General features: G+C 43.7%; 1 protein-coding gene across 6 annotated transcripts; it reads left to right on the top strand.

Moving 5' to 3' along the window:
- The first annotated feature begins 125 nt into the window (after positions 1-125).
- On the top strand, positions 126-14,032 carry LOC122845959 (tetratricopeptide repeat protein 7B-like). 6 transcript variants are annotated; one of them, XM_044142553.1, is made up of 22 exons: positions 126-206; positions 755-866; positions 3,057-3,211; positions 3,300-3,375; positions 4,273-4,365; positions 6,158-6,291; positions 6,629-6,750; positions 7,054-7,132; positions 8,396-8,571; positions 8,670-8,733; positions 8,820-8,957; positions 9,060-9,248; positions 9,352-9,469; positions 9,804-9,861; positions 10,038-10,110; positions 10,261-10,421; positions 10,505-10,621; positions 10,707-10,804; positions 12,060-12,200; positions 12,332-12,534; positions 13,340-13,413; positions 13,696-14,032. In XM_044142553.1, the coding sequence occupies exons 2-22, from the start codon at positions 764-766 to the stop codon at positions 13,835-13,837; spliced, it is 2,514 nt and encodes an 837-aa protein (XP_043998488.1). In that variant the 5' UTR covers positions 126-206; positions 755-763; the 3' UTR covers positions 13,838-14,032. The 6 variants fall into 6 exon arrangements, with proteins under 6 accessions (XP_043998488.1, XP_043998487.1, XP_043998490.1 ...); XM_044142552.1 differs by lacking the exon at positions 126-206 and adding an exon at positions 216-320; XM_044142554.1 differs by lacking the exon at positions 126-206 and adding an exon at positions 466-672.
- The last annotated feature ends 1,109 nt before the right edge of the window (positions 14,033-15,141 follow it).

The following is a 15,141-nucleotide window of genomic DNA, read 5'->3' as shown; positions in this document are numbered from 1 at the left end:
CCTCCTTTTGCTTTTTTAATATAAATTGGATCAAGTTTAAGCTGAAAGCTTTGTAACTTGGCTCGGGAAGAGGTGTTAGCCAGAAGATCGCTTGCGTGACGTAAAGCATTCTATTGGGAGAAAGCCCCTCCTCCTGGAGCGACGTCACTTTTACCGGCCGGTCAAGACTGGAGCCAATGTAATAGAGCCAATCTATTACGTTACAGGTGCTGGAGAGAAACACATGTAGGATAAAAGATAACTCTTATGAGGCCACAAAAACAGCTTGGTTGGTCACTGTTATAGGCGCCATTGCCATGTTGGTATTTGGATAATATTCGGTATAGTACTTTTTTCTCATAAATTTGTATTTTTATGCCACAAACTCCATCTCCTTTATAACTGCTGTGACAGTTATAACCACGAGAATTTAGCTGACCTTAATATTGCCTGTGTTTTATTTTGGTCATTATTGTTAAACTTAAGTGTTGATGTGTGTATGATAGGCGTTTCTATCGGACAGTTATGTATCGGTTCAATACGGAACGAGCATTTAACGGCCAAATAAGGGACGACACCGTATTTTACGGGAAGGGTGGCAACCTGATTCAGGGGAGCAATCTCTAGTATTGGCGGGAGATACTGAGGATACTGAGAATTGGCTGTATCTCCCGTCAATTCTCGGGGCTGCAGGTAGTGTATCTCAGCACCGGATCAGATTTTCTGACAGGGAGCCTGTTGTGGTGTTTGTGACCGAATCCAGTCTTTCCCTCAGTCAGGAAACATGTCATCTGGGTCACCACTGGAGACAGAATTCCAGCGCTGCCGCTCGGAGGGGAGGTGGGAACAAATCCCGCAATTGGTCCAGCGGCTGACGAAATCCAAAGGTAGGAAGCTCCTCCCGCAGCGTTAGCATTTATTCATCAGCCCGCTCTTCCCCCGGCCTGGATCTTTCCTACTTCCTTACAGCAACATCTCATAACACAGGATGTTTTGCACTTTGTTTTGTTCAGTGGCAATAAAATGGTTAGAACTAAAGATAAAAAAAATCAGAAACTAGAAAATTCCTGAAGTAATTTAACCGGGGCCTGCCAAAATGTGCCCGTTAAATGTGATTTGGCTAAAAATGAGGCTAAAAATGAGCATAAGTGCTAAGCTTAGCTAAAAAAAATTCCAAAGTAGCATGTGGAGAATCACAAGGATGTTGACTAACATGGACTTGCACCATTCAGTATGTTAAAATTAATGCATAAGCTAAAATTAGCCAAAATGCTAATGTAAGCCTAAATGCTGTCAGTAGCATGTGAGGTATTATTAGAATGATTTCTGTAATCTACTTGCTCCATTCAGTATACTAAACATGGCTAATAAGTAAGAAAAATAGCTAATAGCTTATTTAAGCTAAAAGTCTAAAAAAAACTACCTTGCTGTGCAATTACTTGATGTAAAAAATGTCATGGCTTTTATTTTGAAATTTCCAGTAAGCTTCATTTCGAAGGGCCAAACTAATCCCATGAGTAACAGTGATTGTCTTAAATCGGTTCTATAATGCTCAAAACACAAGTAGTTCTAAAGGCCAGTTCAGTCCTCCTCTGTAGTAACTGACAGTTCCACCATGTTGTAGTTCTAACCTTCAGTCTTTGTAGTTCTAAAGACCAGCTCAACTGTCATGTGAGTGAAACACACAGGGAGAGACAGAATCCTAATCCTTTGTTAGTTTTTCTGAAAAAAGCAGGCCGAACAACTCCTTCCCGTTCAGGAACCACAAGGCCGATCCAAAAAGCATTTGAAGCATAAGAGAGGGCTTTTTCTCCTCTCCGATAGAACCGCAATACACTAAGCTGAGAGAAAAAGAGGACAAAGCCCTGAGAGAAATATTCAGGCTTTTATTTAGAAATTTTCTGTAAGCTTTATTTTAAAGGGCTACACTAATCTTATGAGTTTGGATTAAATCAGTTATTAACTGGCCAAAACAGCCAGTAGTTCTAAATGTTTTGTCTATTTTAACTGAGTCTTCCACCATAGTTAGAACTACAGCGATGGCGTATTTGTAGTCCTAAGCAGACGCGACCCCTGCTCTGTGTTCCGTTGCTATGGTAATCAGTCCTCTGCCAGCTGTGAGTGAGACACACAGGGGGAGACAGAAAGTCAGTTAGTATAGTCGGTGAACTTGAATTTCAATTTCAATCGTCCTCATGAGGAGGGGATGGAAAATTCTGGCAACAGCTGTGAACTTTTACAATCTGCTCTAACAAAAGCTTTTACCTGAGGCTAATATTGTTATTATTAATAACATTAATAATAATAATAACATTAGCCTGTGGCTAAAAGATGAAGGATAACTCCATTAACAGGAAACCATCAGTCAGTCTCTGCTAACAGATCTCCATCCCTCTGTCAAATAGTTCATGTTTTTCAGTACCTGAAACGTCTGTTCTGATAGGGACTTCCACAAATTAAAGGGTAGCATTTAAAACAGGATCTGCTAAAGTAAAGAGGCCAATAAGTCATAATGTTCCAGTATAACTTGTGTGTAAAACAAAGATCTGCAAAGTACTACTTTGGATATTTTCACATTCTTCTATAACATGTGCCATTATGTTGTAGACTAAAACCAAACTCTTGACAGAAGTCTAGTCTGTGTTATGGCGGAGACTAGACTTGCTGATTTTTATTTTATTTTATTTTATTTATTTTTGACTAATGCTCTTGTTATGGAAATAAACTTGATCCACTGGAGCTTTGAGCACTGGTTTGTGACTAGGATCTGTACTTGGATTAGGGACTGCTTCAGCTTTTCTTGGTACCTAAGTCTTCCTGGTATTTGCGTTGTTTCTGTGTTACTTGTTCAAGCTCAGAATATTTTCTGTCCTGTTAAATGGAGACCACTGATATATTCTTATAAAAATGTATAATTTTGGATAAAACTCTCCCATTTATGCTTTTTTTTTTCTGGTATTGTATTTGGTGCTTACACTACTATTTTTTCTCCTGTGAAGTAGCAACATGTCATTTTTTTTTAAAAATTCTTTGCTAGTTGCTGTCGTTCTTCAAGTGCTTTGCCTTTCTGTGTGTAGCTGATTTAGCTGAGCTGCTGTTGGGGGAATCCAAGCTCCAGGCGTACCTGAAGGAGCATCCCATAACACGGGATTCGAGCCCCCCAGGCACACAGGTCGAACTGGTGGAGGTCAAGAATCACCTTACGGCTGCTATGGACCGAGGAAACCTCAGGGTAAAACTCTGAAAGGAGCACCTGATGCGTCGCTGACTGGATGACTTTCTTGTACAAACGTAACTCTTTTCATCTAACTTTTCTTCAGGCCGATTACCTCCAGGAAGCCAGCCTGCTGATGGCCAAACTCTGCTATATCGAGGGAGAACACAGTGAAGCTTTAAGTAATCATTGTCTTTTTGTTTTTTGTTTGATGGTTTCTTACTTTAAATGTTGGTGTACAGAGACATATGGGGGACATGGAGAGAATCTTTTCTTTTGCATTACCTCGCAATATTGCTAACTGCAATATTTGCTGGTGTATTTTGCATACAGTCACAAATGTCAATTTTCAATTTCAAATGTTTAGACATTTATAGAGCATCAGTGTTTATTCTTAACTCTTTGGTGCGAAAAAAGAAAACTGATTGAAAATCCATTTCTTCACTGCATGTTTATGTCTGTTTGTATGAGGTTGAGATGAAAACGGCTCTTTAAACCGTTCACTAAAGAGACACAATCAAAACTGTCAGATGACTTATTATCCCGCGATAATAACTCAGACATAGTCCAAGTAGTTTGGATGTATTTTTTCATCTTTCCTACCCACGGAAAGTTTGTATCATAGGTTTGTGGCGCATCTCTATCATAAAGAAAGAGATATAAAACGTTTTTTATATTTTTATATATATTTTTATTTCACAACGAGATATTAACATATATGGGGGAAACCTCAGGAAAGCCTTATATAATGGGAGAAAGTACAATGACCCCCGAAAAAAAAAAATTCTTCACATCCCCTAAGGGCTTCCGTACTGCTGAACTTAAAAATTTGTCACTTGATTAATTTGTTTCTAAGGATTTAGGCGGTGAATCTGTCAGGTCCTGTTTCAGGTCTTTGCTGGATGCTGTTTCTTAGCATCTCATCATATTTTAAAATACCTTTTTCCAGATTATGTACGAACCCAGTGTGCTGAACAAGAAGACTTTAATACAGATGTTTGGCCTCTTTGAAGAGCTGATTCTTGTTCTAATAGACGTCCACAGTCCAGGAACTGAACAGAGAAGTTCTGCTTTTCCAGGTCACTACAGCCAGGTGAACCTGGACGACCTGCAGCTGGTTGGAGCTCCTGTGTACAGACTGTCTATGATAGCAGAGGCCTACGCCACCAAAGGTAAACACAGACACGCTCGGGAATCATTTGTACCTCATGACCTTCTTAACATCCACTTCCACATCTCAGATCCAATCTCTGTAGCAATGCCTTTTATCTCCACACGGGGGCAGCACTGTACTTCTCTAACTCAGGAGTTTTCAAAATATGAAAGGGTGAGCCCCTCTCCAAGAAGCACAATGCCTGCTGTGCCCCCCACCCCCGAACTGTGACATGAGCTCCATGTCACAGTTCAGTTGTAAAAACTCCACCTTCAGCCCCGCTCTGGCCAAAACCAGTGTTGGCATAGTTACTTTGAAAAAGTAACTATAATCGGACTACTGATTACTCCTTGAAAAAGTAACTTAGTTATATTACTGACTACTTGACTTGGAAAGTAACTAAGTTACATTAAAAGTAACTTTTTAGTTACTTTCAGCAGCTGCTGACAACAACGTACCGCCTCCTGTGAAAATAACATTGATCTTTGCCAATACCTAATTGTAAGCTATTTTATAATGATTAGATCAACAATGTGTCTCCACTGATAAGGCTGAACTGAAGAGGAGATTGTACAAAAAATAAAAAACCTGAGTAATTTGTGTGGTCCACTGTTGTCTGGAAAACTCTAAGAAGGATTTTAAAGACCCCCCCCCCCCCCCCCCTCCAGGTTCTGCGTTTGATGTCGCAGCGCACAGAGCTCCTCCTACAGCTCCACAGCTCAGATGGCTGCACAGATTTGTGACACTTATCTTAATATTAATAACTAGAATAGAGTTAAATTGCCATTATAACTATTGGCAACTACGGACACGTTCATTCGTGGCTGTTTTCACGTTTATTGCGCTGTTCATATTGGTCTCGATGTTTGTAGTTTTGTGGAGCGCAACGCGAAGCTCGACGTCTTTCAGAGGTAATACATTAACTTGACATTAACAAAGACACAGCGGGACGGATCATCCGGGAAATGATGAACAGGGAGAGACTGAGTAAAACTACCTTAATGACGGACAAATTCTGGGATTTATTATGAGTCTCTGCTTATTTCCAAGCCCAAATGAGCAACTTCACGTTCAAAAACGAGCCCAAAAAGCGCAACCCGCCACTCATTAAATCGGCAAGCGACTTTAAAAAATGAAGTCCAAAGCCGCTTATAATAATCGGACTTGGCGACAGAAACTCAAAATAGTTCCAGTTTTTCCACCAACAAAATGCTCATCTACCTCCATTGTTTACATTTCTGTCGCATAGAGACGTCGGTCACTCGACAAGACGCGTCGAGGAAATAACGATTAAATAACAAAAGAAGATAGTAACGCAGTAACGCAAAAATGATTTTAATAAGTAACTGTAGTCTGACTACTGGATTTGAAATAGCAACGCGTTAGATTACTCGTTACTGAAAAAAGTGGTTTGACGTCCGTAACGTCACTGACATCACTGGCCAAAACATCCTCTAAGGTGGGAAACATTTCCACTGGTCCCCACTTCACACGCGTACCCCACAGTACCAACTTTTTCCTAAATCCACAGAGTTGATCGTGTGCATAAAAGACGTTTCTCTCACATCAGTAGACAGCAAGCAGATAGCTTTTCCGGTTTATTTTTTCCCTCGCACCGCGCCTCCCCTAAAGTGCTCTGGCGCCCCCCAGGGGAGGCGCGCCTCACACTTTGAAAACCGCCGCTCTAACTCAACTGAATTAATCTGATATGTTAAGATTTTAAAACTGTATTTTGAGACATGATGCAGTTAAGCGTACTGAAACGTCTGTCACATTTTTGTTTCCTTTTCCGTTTCGCTGACCTCTCCCAGGCATGTGTCTAGAGAAGATCCCGGATTCCTCTCCGTCGACCAATCGGAGCTCAGCAGCACGGGAGCAGGAAATCATCACCTGCTATGAAAAGTCTGGAGACATCGCTTTGCTGTACCTGCAGGAAGCGGAGAAGGTTTGTGTTTGAGGGGAGAAACTAGAACACGAAGACTCAGCAGCTGCTTCTAGAGCCAGGAAACGTTGTGCCATCCTAGTGGGAGTGTGATGATTATTACACTGGCAGTGAGCAAGTTTGATAAATGTGCTTCTGCTCATGATGGCCAGCTGACAAACAGAGCCGTCTTTATATACAGAAAGCCTGAACAGTGGGAAACCAACAGATATATGAAGCTATATAAAGGTCCTCTCTGTTAGTTTCTACTGATTTGGACAAAAATCAAGCATAAATTTCTGTAATTTTGTCTTGACAGTTTCCTGACTTTTGCTGTTGTGTTGTGTTTCTGCTTCTGTAGGCATCGTCAGCTGGGATTCAGAAGCGCAGCCCAAAGCCAGGACCACCGACTCAGGACCTGGAACTGAGCTACTTTCTGGAGACAGGCCTGCAGAGGGCCCACATCATTCACTTTCACAACGGGTAAGACACATGGATGGAGAAAAGGCAAGAATAGATATTAATGCAAGTTTACTTTGGGTCCTGGAAAAAAAAATTTGAATAAAATCATATTGGTCTGTGTCCATCAGTCAGTGAAAGGAATCTTAAAGATCACTATTAAATTCTCAAGTCAGTTGATAATATGATTTTAGCTATAAAAAAGGAAATATTTTCTACTTTTAAAATTTGTAAAACATGAGATGCCAAATCTTAAGAACATGGAGGCATGTGAACCCGGAAAAGCCACAGAATCTCTTTTGTCGTTTTTTTTTTTTTTCTGTGCAGAAACCTGATGCAGGTTATGGGCAGATTTCGGGAGATTCTCCAGGCCGTTGAAACCAGAACCACCCAGAACCTTCGCATGGTGAGAATTCATTGGGGAGAATGTCTGTCTGTCTCGCTCTCTCTGTCTCTTTCTGTCAGATTTTTTTCTTCTCAGCTGCTAATTCCAAAAATCCTAAATAATTTGCATGTAGTTGGATGAGTTTGTGTTTGACAGCCTTTCAGATTTGAGAAGAATAATTACTACTTAAATGTAGACCTTCCACGTTAACAATAGTAATGTTGTTTTGAGACCTTTTTCTAGTACTCTACTGACAATGACACAATACAAGTTCACAAAGTGTAATAAACTTTCATTTTGTCCAGAACACTCCACACCTTAACTGGAAGACATTTTAAGTAATCACAATCAAAAAGAATAAATTAAACAGAGAAATAAATCACACACACAACAGTAAATAAAATGGCCTCACTTTCAAAAAAACATCAATTCTCAGAATGTAAATTCATTTAAATTTATTATCAGCATTAATTGCTTATTGCGACATGGTTATTTAAATGTTAAAACCTTCATGCTGGATTTTGCTGATTCATTCTATTTGCCATTTAAGTTGAACATCACGAGTGCCTTCTCCGGGTCAGGGGGGGGGGGTGTCCTGCCCCAAGTGGAGGAGTTCAAGTATCTCGGGATCTTGTTCACGAATGGGGGAAGAAGGGAGCAGGAGATCGACAGGCGGATTGGTGCAGCGTCTGCCGTCAAGCGGGCGCTGTACCGGTCCGTCGTGAGAGAGCTCAGCCAAAAAGCGAAGCTCTCGATTTACCGGTCGATCTATGTTCCCACCCTCATCTATGCTCATGAGCTTTGGGTCATGACCGAAAGAACGAGATCGCGGATACATGCGGCCGAAATGGGTTTTCTCCATAGGGTGGCTGGGCTCTCCCTTAGAGATAGGGTGAGATGCTCAGTCATCCGGGAGGGACTCAGAGTAGAGCCGCTGCTCCTTCACGTCGAGAGGGGCCAGTTGAGGTGGCTCGGGCATCTGGTTAGGATGCCTCCTGGACGCCTCCCTGGTGAGGTGTTCCGGGCACGTCCCACCGGGAGGAGGAAGACCCAGGACACGCTGGAGGGACTATGTCTCTCAGCTGGCCTGGGAACGCCTGTTGGATTCCTCCGGAGGAGCTGGTGGAAGTGGCTGGGGAGAGGGAAGTCTGGGCCTCCCTTCTGAAACTGCGACCCGACACCCGGATAAGCGGAAGAAGATGGATGGATGGATGGATGACACAAATCGGCGCACTCATGCTGTTTTGCTGCCCTACTTGGTCTGTGGTTTCATTGTTTGTGCAGACGATAGCCCGACAGCTCGCAGAAATCCTGCTCCGAGGAATGTGTGGACAGAGCTACTGGTCTCCTCTGGAAGATCCTCCGACAGAGTCACCCGTGGATGAACCCAAGAAGAAAGGGCACACCTACCTCAAGAACTACACCTTGAGCCGAACCCCTCAAGTATACTCCGGAGAGAAGTATGACATTTTTATAACATTTGTTGGTAGGAATTCAAAACAGTCTCTCTGTTCTTCTCATCTCCGCCCATCTTCATCTCTCTCTTGCTGCATTTCAGTTTGTTTTGTCCTCAGGATAGCACAGAGGAAGCCCTGCTGCTGCTGCTGATCAGTGAGTCTGTGGTGAGATGCTTTATAGAGTCGCACTTGTAAAACATTGTCACGCTGTGCAGATTTGACTGATTTATCTTTGTTTGTTTCTGTGTCAGGCCAACCAGGACGCTGTCCTGAGCAGGACTCCTGAGGACAGCAACGATCGGGCCATCAGCCTACAGTCTGCGTCCGCGGTGTACGATCTGCTGACCATAGTGCTAGGCAAGAGGGGGCAGTATAAGATGCTGTCGGAGGTAAAATAAAACCACACACTCACACTGACCTGCACTCCTGAAATGAATATTTCCAAGTAGACCAACAAATCCTGAGAAAACGGGCCGCGTTGCCGTCCCCAGTTCTTGGAGAGAACCATGAAGTTCGCTTTCGAGGAGTTCCATTTGTGGTACCAGTTCGGCTTGTCGCTAATGGCTGCCGGCAAATCCGCCCGTGCCGTCAAGGTTTTTAAGGAGTGCGTCCGCCTGAAGCCTGATGACCCCACCATTCCCCTGCTGGCCGTTAAACTGTGCATTGGTCCTCTGCACTGGGTCAGAAGCACACAGCTCTTTCCAGAAGAGAAAGTAAAGCTTCACTTTGACCGTGTTTCCCTCTTGTAGTTTTGTCTTACATGTTGATTCGCTGATATTTCAGTTGGACGAAGGGGAGAAGTTTGCAAAGATGGTGATCGAAATGAGGACGTTGGAAGCGGAGTTCAAAGCCAAAGGTCACTTGGCCATCGGCTTGGTTTACAGCCTCAAAGCCACTGATGGCAAGTCTGCTCACTAATTTAAATCTGATCTCAGCTGAACGAAGCCAACACCACATATTCCACTCTCATCATTCATTCCCTTCAGAAAATTCACTCATTTTCCAATTTTGACTTCCTGCTTTGCTTCGTCTCTTGAAAGCCAAACTTGCGAGATGAAAATGTGACACTAAGCAGTGACGTTTGCCGCTGGTTATTTGTTAAACAAAGATGAAACCTGAGTCTAAACTCTATGTAAATAAAAAAATAAAAAAAACTCAGGTGTATGTGCTGTTCTCTTGTGGGTGTGTAATTGTGGTTGTCGCATCTGAAGTTTTTCATTTTGTGTGTTTTTCAGCATCGCTGCGAAGCACACAGGAGGACTACCAGAGGAAAGCTCTGTCGGCCTTTCGCAGGTTTCAATGTGTTTCTTAAAAACACTTTAGCTAAACACTTTAGAATGAAGTCTAAACATTGAACTGTCCTGTTCTGTTAGTATAAGCACATTTGTCTCTTAAAATGTTGAAGTTGCTGATGTCATTTTTTGATTGAACACGTCTGAGCACAAAATGTTTTTGTTTTTCGTCTGCAGAGCTCACAGGATGTCTCCCACTGACCATCTGGCGGCTTTTTATTTGGCACTGCAGCTTGCTTTTACCAGACAGGTATCGCCAACAAGCTAAACATCAAAAACTGAAGCGTTCAAAACACAAGAGAAGGATTTACCTCCCTTTCAGCTCCACAGGGTTGTGTTTTATGTTAACTCTAGTGACGACCTGTCGTGTGTGTGTGTGTGTGTGTGTGTGTGTGTGTAGATCCCCGAGGCATTAGGGAAAGTTCGACGGGCGATGCAGCTACAAGAAGAAGACGTCCACACCCTGCACCTGCTGGCCCTGCTTCTTTCTGCCCAGAAGCAATACCAGGATGCTCTCAAGACCATAGAGACGGCTCTCTCCGGGTATCCTGAGAACTTCACGTGAGCGAAACATTCCCTGACAGCGTTCACTGTCTGCCTAACGGAGTGGCAGACCCTGAGCTGATGGTGTTGGTGCTGTGTAGTCTGCTGTATACGAAGGTGAAGCTGGAGGCTATGTGTAGAGGACCGGAGGAAGCTCTGCTCACCTGTAAGCACATGCTCCGGCTCTGGAAGAGGCTTTACGACCTCACCAACACCAGGTACACGCACCAGTGCAACAAAAGTATGATTGCTACAGGAACCGAATGCCCGTTTGTCTCGACTGATGGGGTTTGTGGTTGGCAGTGATTCGGGGCTTGACAGCAGCCTGTTGGACAGGGCCATACCAGAGAGGCAACAGCTCAACGCCATGTCGCTGCCTGACATCAGTGACCCTGACGCTGGTAGGCGCAGACAACACACACCTGCTGACAAACACAAAGGGCTCCTGGATCTTTCAGCGGGCGAAGCGGCATGCGGCTCGGGTTGTTGCTGAGGCGAAAACCCGGGCGTGGGAGGAGTTTGGAGAGGCCATGGAGAAAGACTTCTGTACGGCTTTGAGGCGATTCTGGTCCACCATCCGGCGTCTCAGGAGGGGGAAGCAGCACAGCACCAACACTGTTTATAGTGGGGATGGTGGGCTGACGTTGGGGACGTTGTGGGCCGGTGGGCATGGTACTTTGACAACCTCCTCAATCCCACCTTCCATTGAGGAAGCCAAGCCTGGGGACTCTGGGTTGGGCTCTCTAATCTCTGGGGACGAGGTCTTAGGGCCCCGGGGGTGGATGAGATCCGCCCGGAGTTCCTTAAGGCTCTGGATGCTGCAGGGTTGTGTTGGCTGACGCGACTCTGCAATATCGCACGGACATCGGGGGCAAGAAAATGGATGGATCTTTCAGCTACGCTATCACAGTGCCTTGAAAAATGCTCCTGCCTGTTTTTTATTATTATTATTATTATTATTATTTGGATTTTGTCTGATGGACTGACACTAAGTACTGCAGAACTGTGAAGTATGAGGAGAAGTCTACTTTACTTTAAAATGCTTTCGTAAGTAAAATCTGAAAAGTGTGTCATACATTTATGCTCAGTACTCTGTGAAAACCGCCTGTCACTTTGACTACAGCTGGGAGTCTTTAACAGCCCAGTCAGTTTGGATGGAAGATAGTCCAGAGGAATAACGTGCTCTGTGAATGTCTCTTTTCCTTTCTTAAACCTTAAAATAAACGCTTTCATCTCTATCTCTGCCGTGTTTCACGTATGACTGGGTGTTCTGACTAAAATCAGAAAATTAAAAACAGACTACAGTGCAGACTGACGTCAACATAGATTGTAAAGAGCCTGGATGATTTTAGCTACTAAGCAGCAGTGTGTTGTAGTTTGTGCATGATGTTTGTTTTTTTTTTTAACTCATTTATGCAACACCATAACAGTGTGTCATGATGTGTACTGCATATCGGTGTGAGCTTCTTCACTGCAGCAGAACGCAACGCACACTTCAGCTCCTCATTGCGTTCCTGAAGGTGTGGTCAGTGAGTTCTGCTCTTGGCCGCGTGACTAAAAGTCATTTTCCGCTTAACTGCTTCTCAGCTGTCAGTCGGTAGGTTTTGGCAGCTTTTCGTGTGTTTTCACAAAGCCATGGATCTTTCCACCCTGCAGGCTCGGAGCGCGCGGCGTCCATAGCGGCCAGCCGGGCGGAGCAGGCTCTGTCTGAGGACGCCTCTTCCCTGCAGAGCAGCGCCCCCAAACCCGGACCCCCGCACGCCTGGTTGACCCTGGCTCAGATCTGGCTTCACGCAGGTCTGCTTCCACCCGTTGATTTTACGTGAACTCTTATTGAAAGCCATGCCGTGCCATCTCGGCATGGCTTTACTCCCAACAAGTGCCGCTTTCTGGCAGTCTGCAGCCTTTCCCCTCTCTGGGTGTCACAGCTGAGGTGTACATCGGCATGAAGAAACCTGAAGAGGCCACGTCGTGCACCCAGGAGGCCGCAAACCTGTCCCCCACCTCCCACAACATGATGCACATGAGGGGCCAGATAGCCGAGCTGAAAGGCAACTTAGATGAGGCCAAGCAGTGGTACGAAGAAGCCCTGTCCATCAACCCGACTCATGTTAAATCCATGCAGAGACTGGTAAGTCTGTGCAAAAGTCTTGAAGCAGCAGCCTCCAGTTCTTTAGATTTTAAAAATAAGTCACTTTCATATTTTCTAAACACTTTCTAAATGTGTCCAGAAGTCAACATCACAAAAATGCTAGTCAAATATTTTGTTTTAGAGAGAAAAAAAAAAGCATTTTCTTGGCATCCTCTCAAAATAATTTATACTTTTTCCATCTATTACTAACAGTGCTGTTATAAACATGAACATTTAGAATAAGGCAGCTTCGGTGTGTCTAAATCTAATCTCACTTCTGCTGCTGCAATTGTTTGACACCCTAAATGTTTTCCACTTTATCTGTTCCGCTGTAAAATAATGGACTCCGTGTAGTTTTGAAATAACTTTATAGCCATTGCCAGATTCATGGGCATGAATACAGTTGCTCATTTAACGTTTTCATTGCCTTGGCACACACACACACTCACGCACACACGCACACACACACACACACACACACACCGGTACACTCCAAAGCAGCAAACAGAGAAAGCTCCTACATTTATAGATGTGTGAAGAGTAATCAATTAATCAAATGCATTTGAATATTAGCTCCTGCTTACTACTGTCCCTGCTGAGTCTTAGGGAAGCTGGAAGTATGTTTTCATTTTTGTTTTGTACTCTTGACATTTAATTTAGGTGATTTAGGATCCTGGTAAACATTTTCATTGTGTCCTGATTATATGTAAAAATGCTTTCATGGTCAAAATCAGTGAGACTACAAAACCCTTTTATCAGTTATTATAAATAATGATTAAGTGGTGATGTGTATGGGTCTGCTCAGGGTGTGATCCTGCACCAGCTGAAGCACTACAGTCTGTCTGAGAAAGTCCTAAGGGGAGCTTTGGAGGTCAACAGGTGTGTTTTTATCACAACTCTTTAGATGTACATTTCCCCTGTATCTTCTCTTTTAAATGTATTTTTATGTATTTCTTAAAGACAAAACTCTCAGATCACCAACTCCTTAAAAAAATGGCCTAAGTACTTTTTTTTATTTGTTTTGGTTGCCTACAACATCTTTTGGGAAACAAATAACATTATTTTAGGAAGGCGACAAGCTGCTTGTTTTGGCAAAATTAACTTTTTTTTTTTCTCATTTACATTTAATCAGTGAAAGTAATTTGCCTCTTGCTTGGTCAGCTCTTCTCATGAGGCGTGGAACAGTCTGGGCGAGGTGCTGCGGGCTCAGGGGAACGACGCCACCGAGTGTTTCCTCACTGCCTTGGAGCTGGAGGCCAGCAGCCCCATCCTGCCGTTCACCATCATTCCCCGAGCGCTGTGAGACGCAGCGCAGTCACAAACATGTGTGTGTGTGTGTGTTGGTGCTGGAGTATTTGTTTCAGTCTGCCAGGAAAATAGTTTTATTGACCGGATGTCTTAGCGTTGTGTAGCAGTTTTATCACAACTGTTACTGACAAACAAATGTTTTTTGCAGGAGTCTGTTACAAACAATAATAAAGATCTTTGTTAAACAAAGGCCTCTGCAAAGCCGTGTGTGGTGTTCTCTTTGGGCGTGGCCCCGGGGCCAGTGGTGTCCGTTGCTCTCTCAGGTGTGTCCTGCTTTGTCCCAGAGGATCGTGGCGCTGACAGGTTTTGTCTTGGAGTGTCAGGAAGCCACAGGCCCCTGCTGCCCCGAGGTCTCCACCCGAGTCTCGCATGTCACCGGCAGTCAATCTCTCAGGAAGGTCATCGATGTGGCCCTCAGTAAAACTGGAAACGCATAGACCATTGAAAATATCATTTCATAAGGAGATTTAAGTCCTTTTTTCATTTTGACCTAAGAGTTAAAGTAGCACGCACACGAGGACACAAGACAGACAGACAGATATACATTATGTCATGTTAACATGAGACCTATATTTTTATTCACAAACAATTCTATGTTGCTAGTTTTACACATGAAAAAAAACGTAAGTATGTACGCCTTCTACTCTTACCTGCAAATAAAACTCACGTGACATGGCGTTCGCGTTCTCTGGGATTCACCTTGCTGACGTCAGCTGCCAACATACTCAGTGACGTAGCACGATACGTAAACCGTCCTATGGCGTCACAGAGGCGGTTCTATACCAAAGATCTCTCAGTTGATTCAACTTCATTCACAAAGTGAGAGCCTCCAGCAACACATATCAGTCGATATTTCAGAAGAGTTTTGAGAAGAAATTAAACCAGTAAAATCTGACAGAATGGATTGGTTATCTGGAGCTATGAACTGGATAAGAGAAGGATTGGGACTGAAATTTTTCAGCTATAAGAAAGAGACCAAAAGGGATAGAAGTACCTCCTACTGTAGCGGCTCCCCATTGGGCCTGGTGGAAAAAACGAGACGATTTTGCTCAGGAGTGCCATTGACTAGAAAAGACCTTCACAGAGCATTAAATCCACCACCTGAAGTTAGGGAAGTTTCCACACAAACGTATTTTTCTGAATTCCTGGATGTGCCAGGCGATGAGGTTTATTTCCAAAGAAGACGAGCCCGAAACTTAGTGGTTCCAGAAGCAGCTGACAGGCACAGACACCCCAGTAACGAAAATGAAAATATTTCGAGTGATGAGGACGAGCCAGCTTCAGTTGGATTGGTTGATA

Source organism: Gambusia affinis, linkage group LG16 (assembly GCF_019740435.1).
Source record: "Gambusia affinis linkage group LG16, SWU_Gaff_1.0, whole genome shotgun sequence".
Classification (NCBI taxonomy): domain Eukaryota; kingdom Metazoa; phylum Chordata; class Actinopteri; order Cyprinodontiformes; family Poeciliidae; genus Gambusia; species Gambusia affinis.
Note: the sequence above shows the minus strand (reverse complement) of the source record. Positions and strands in the feature narration are given on the sequence as shown.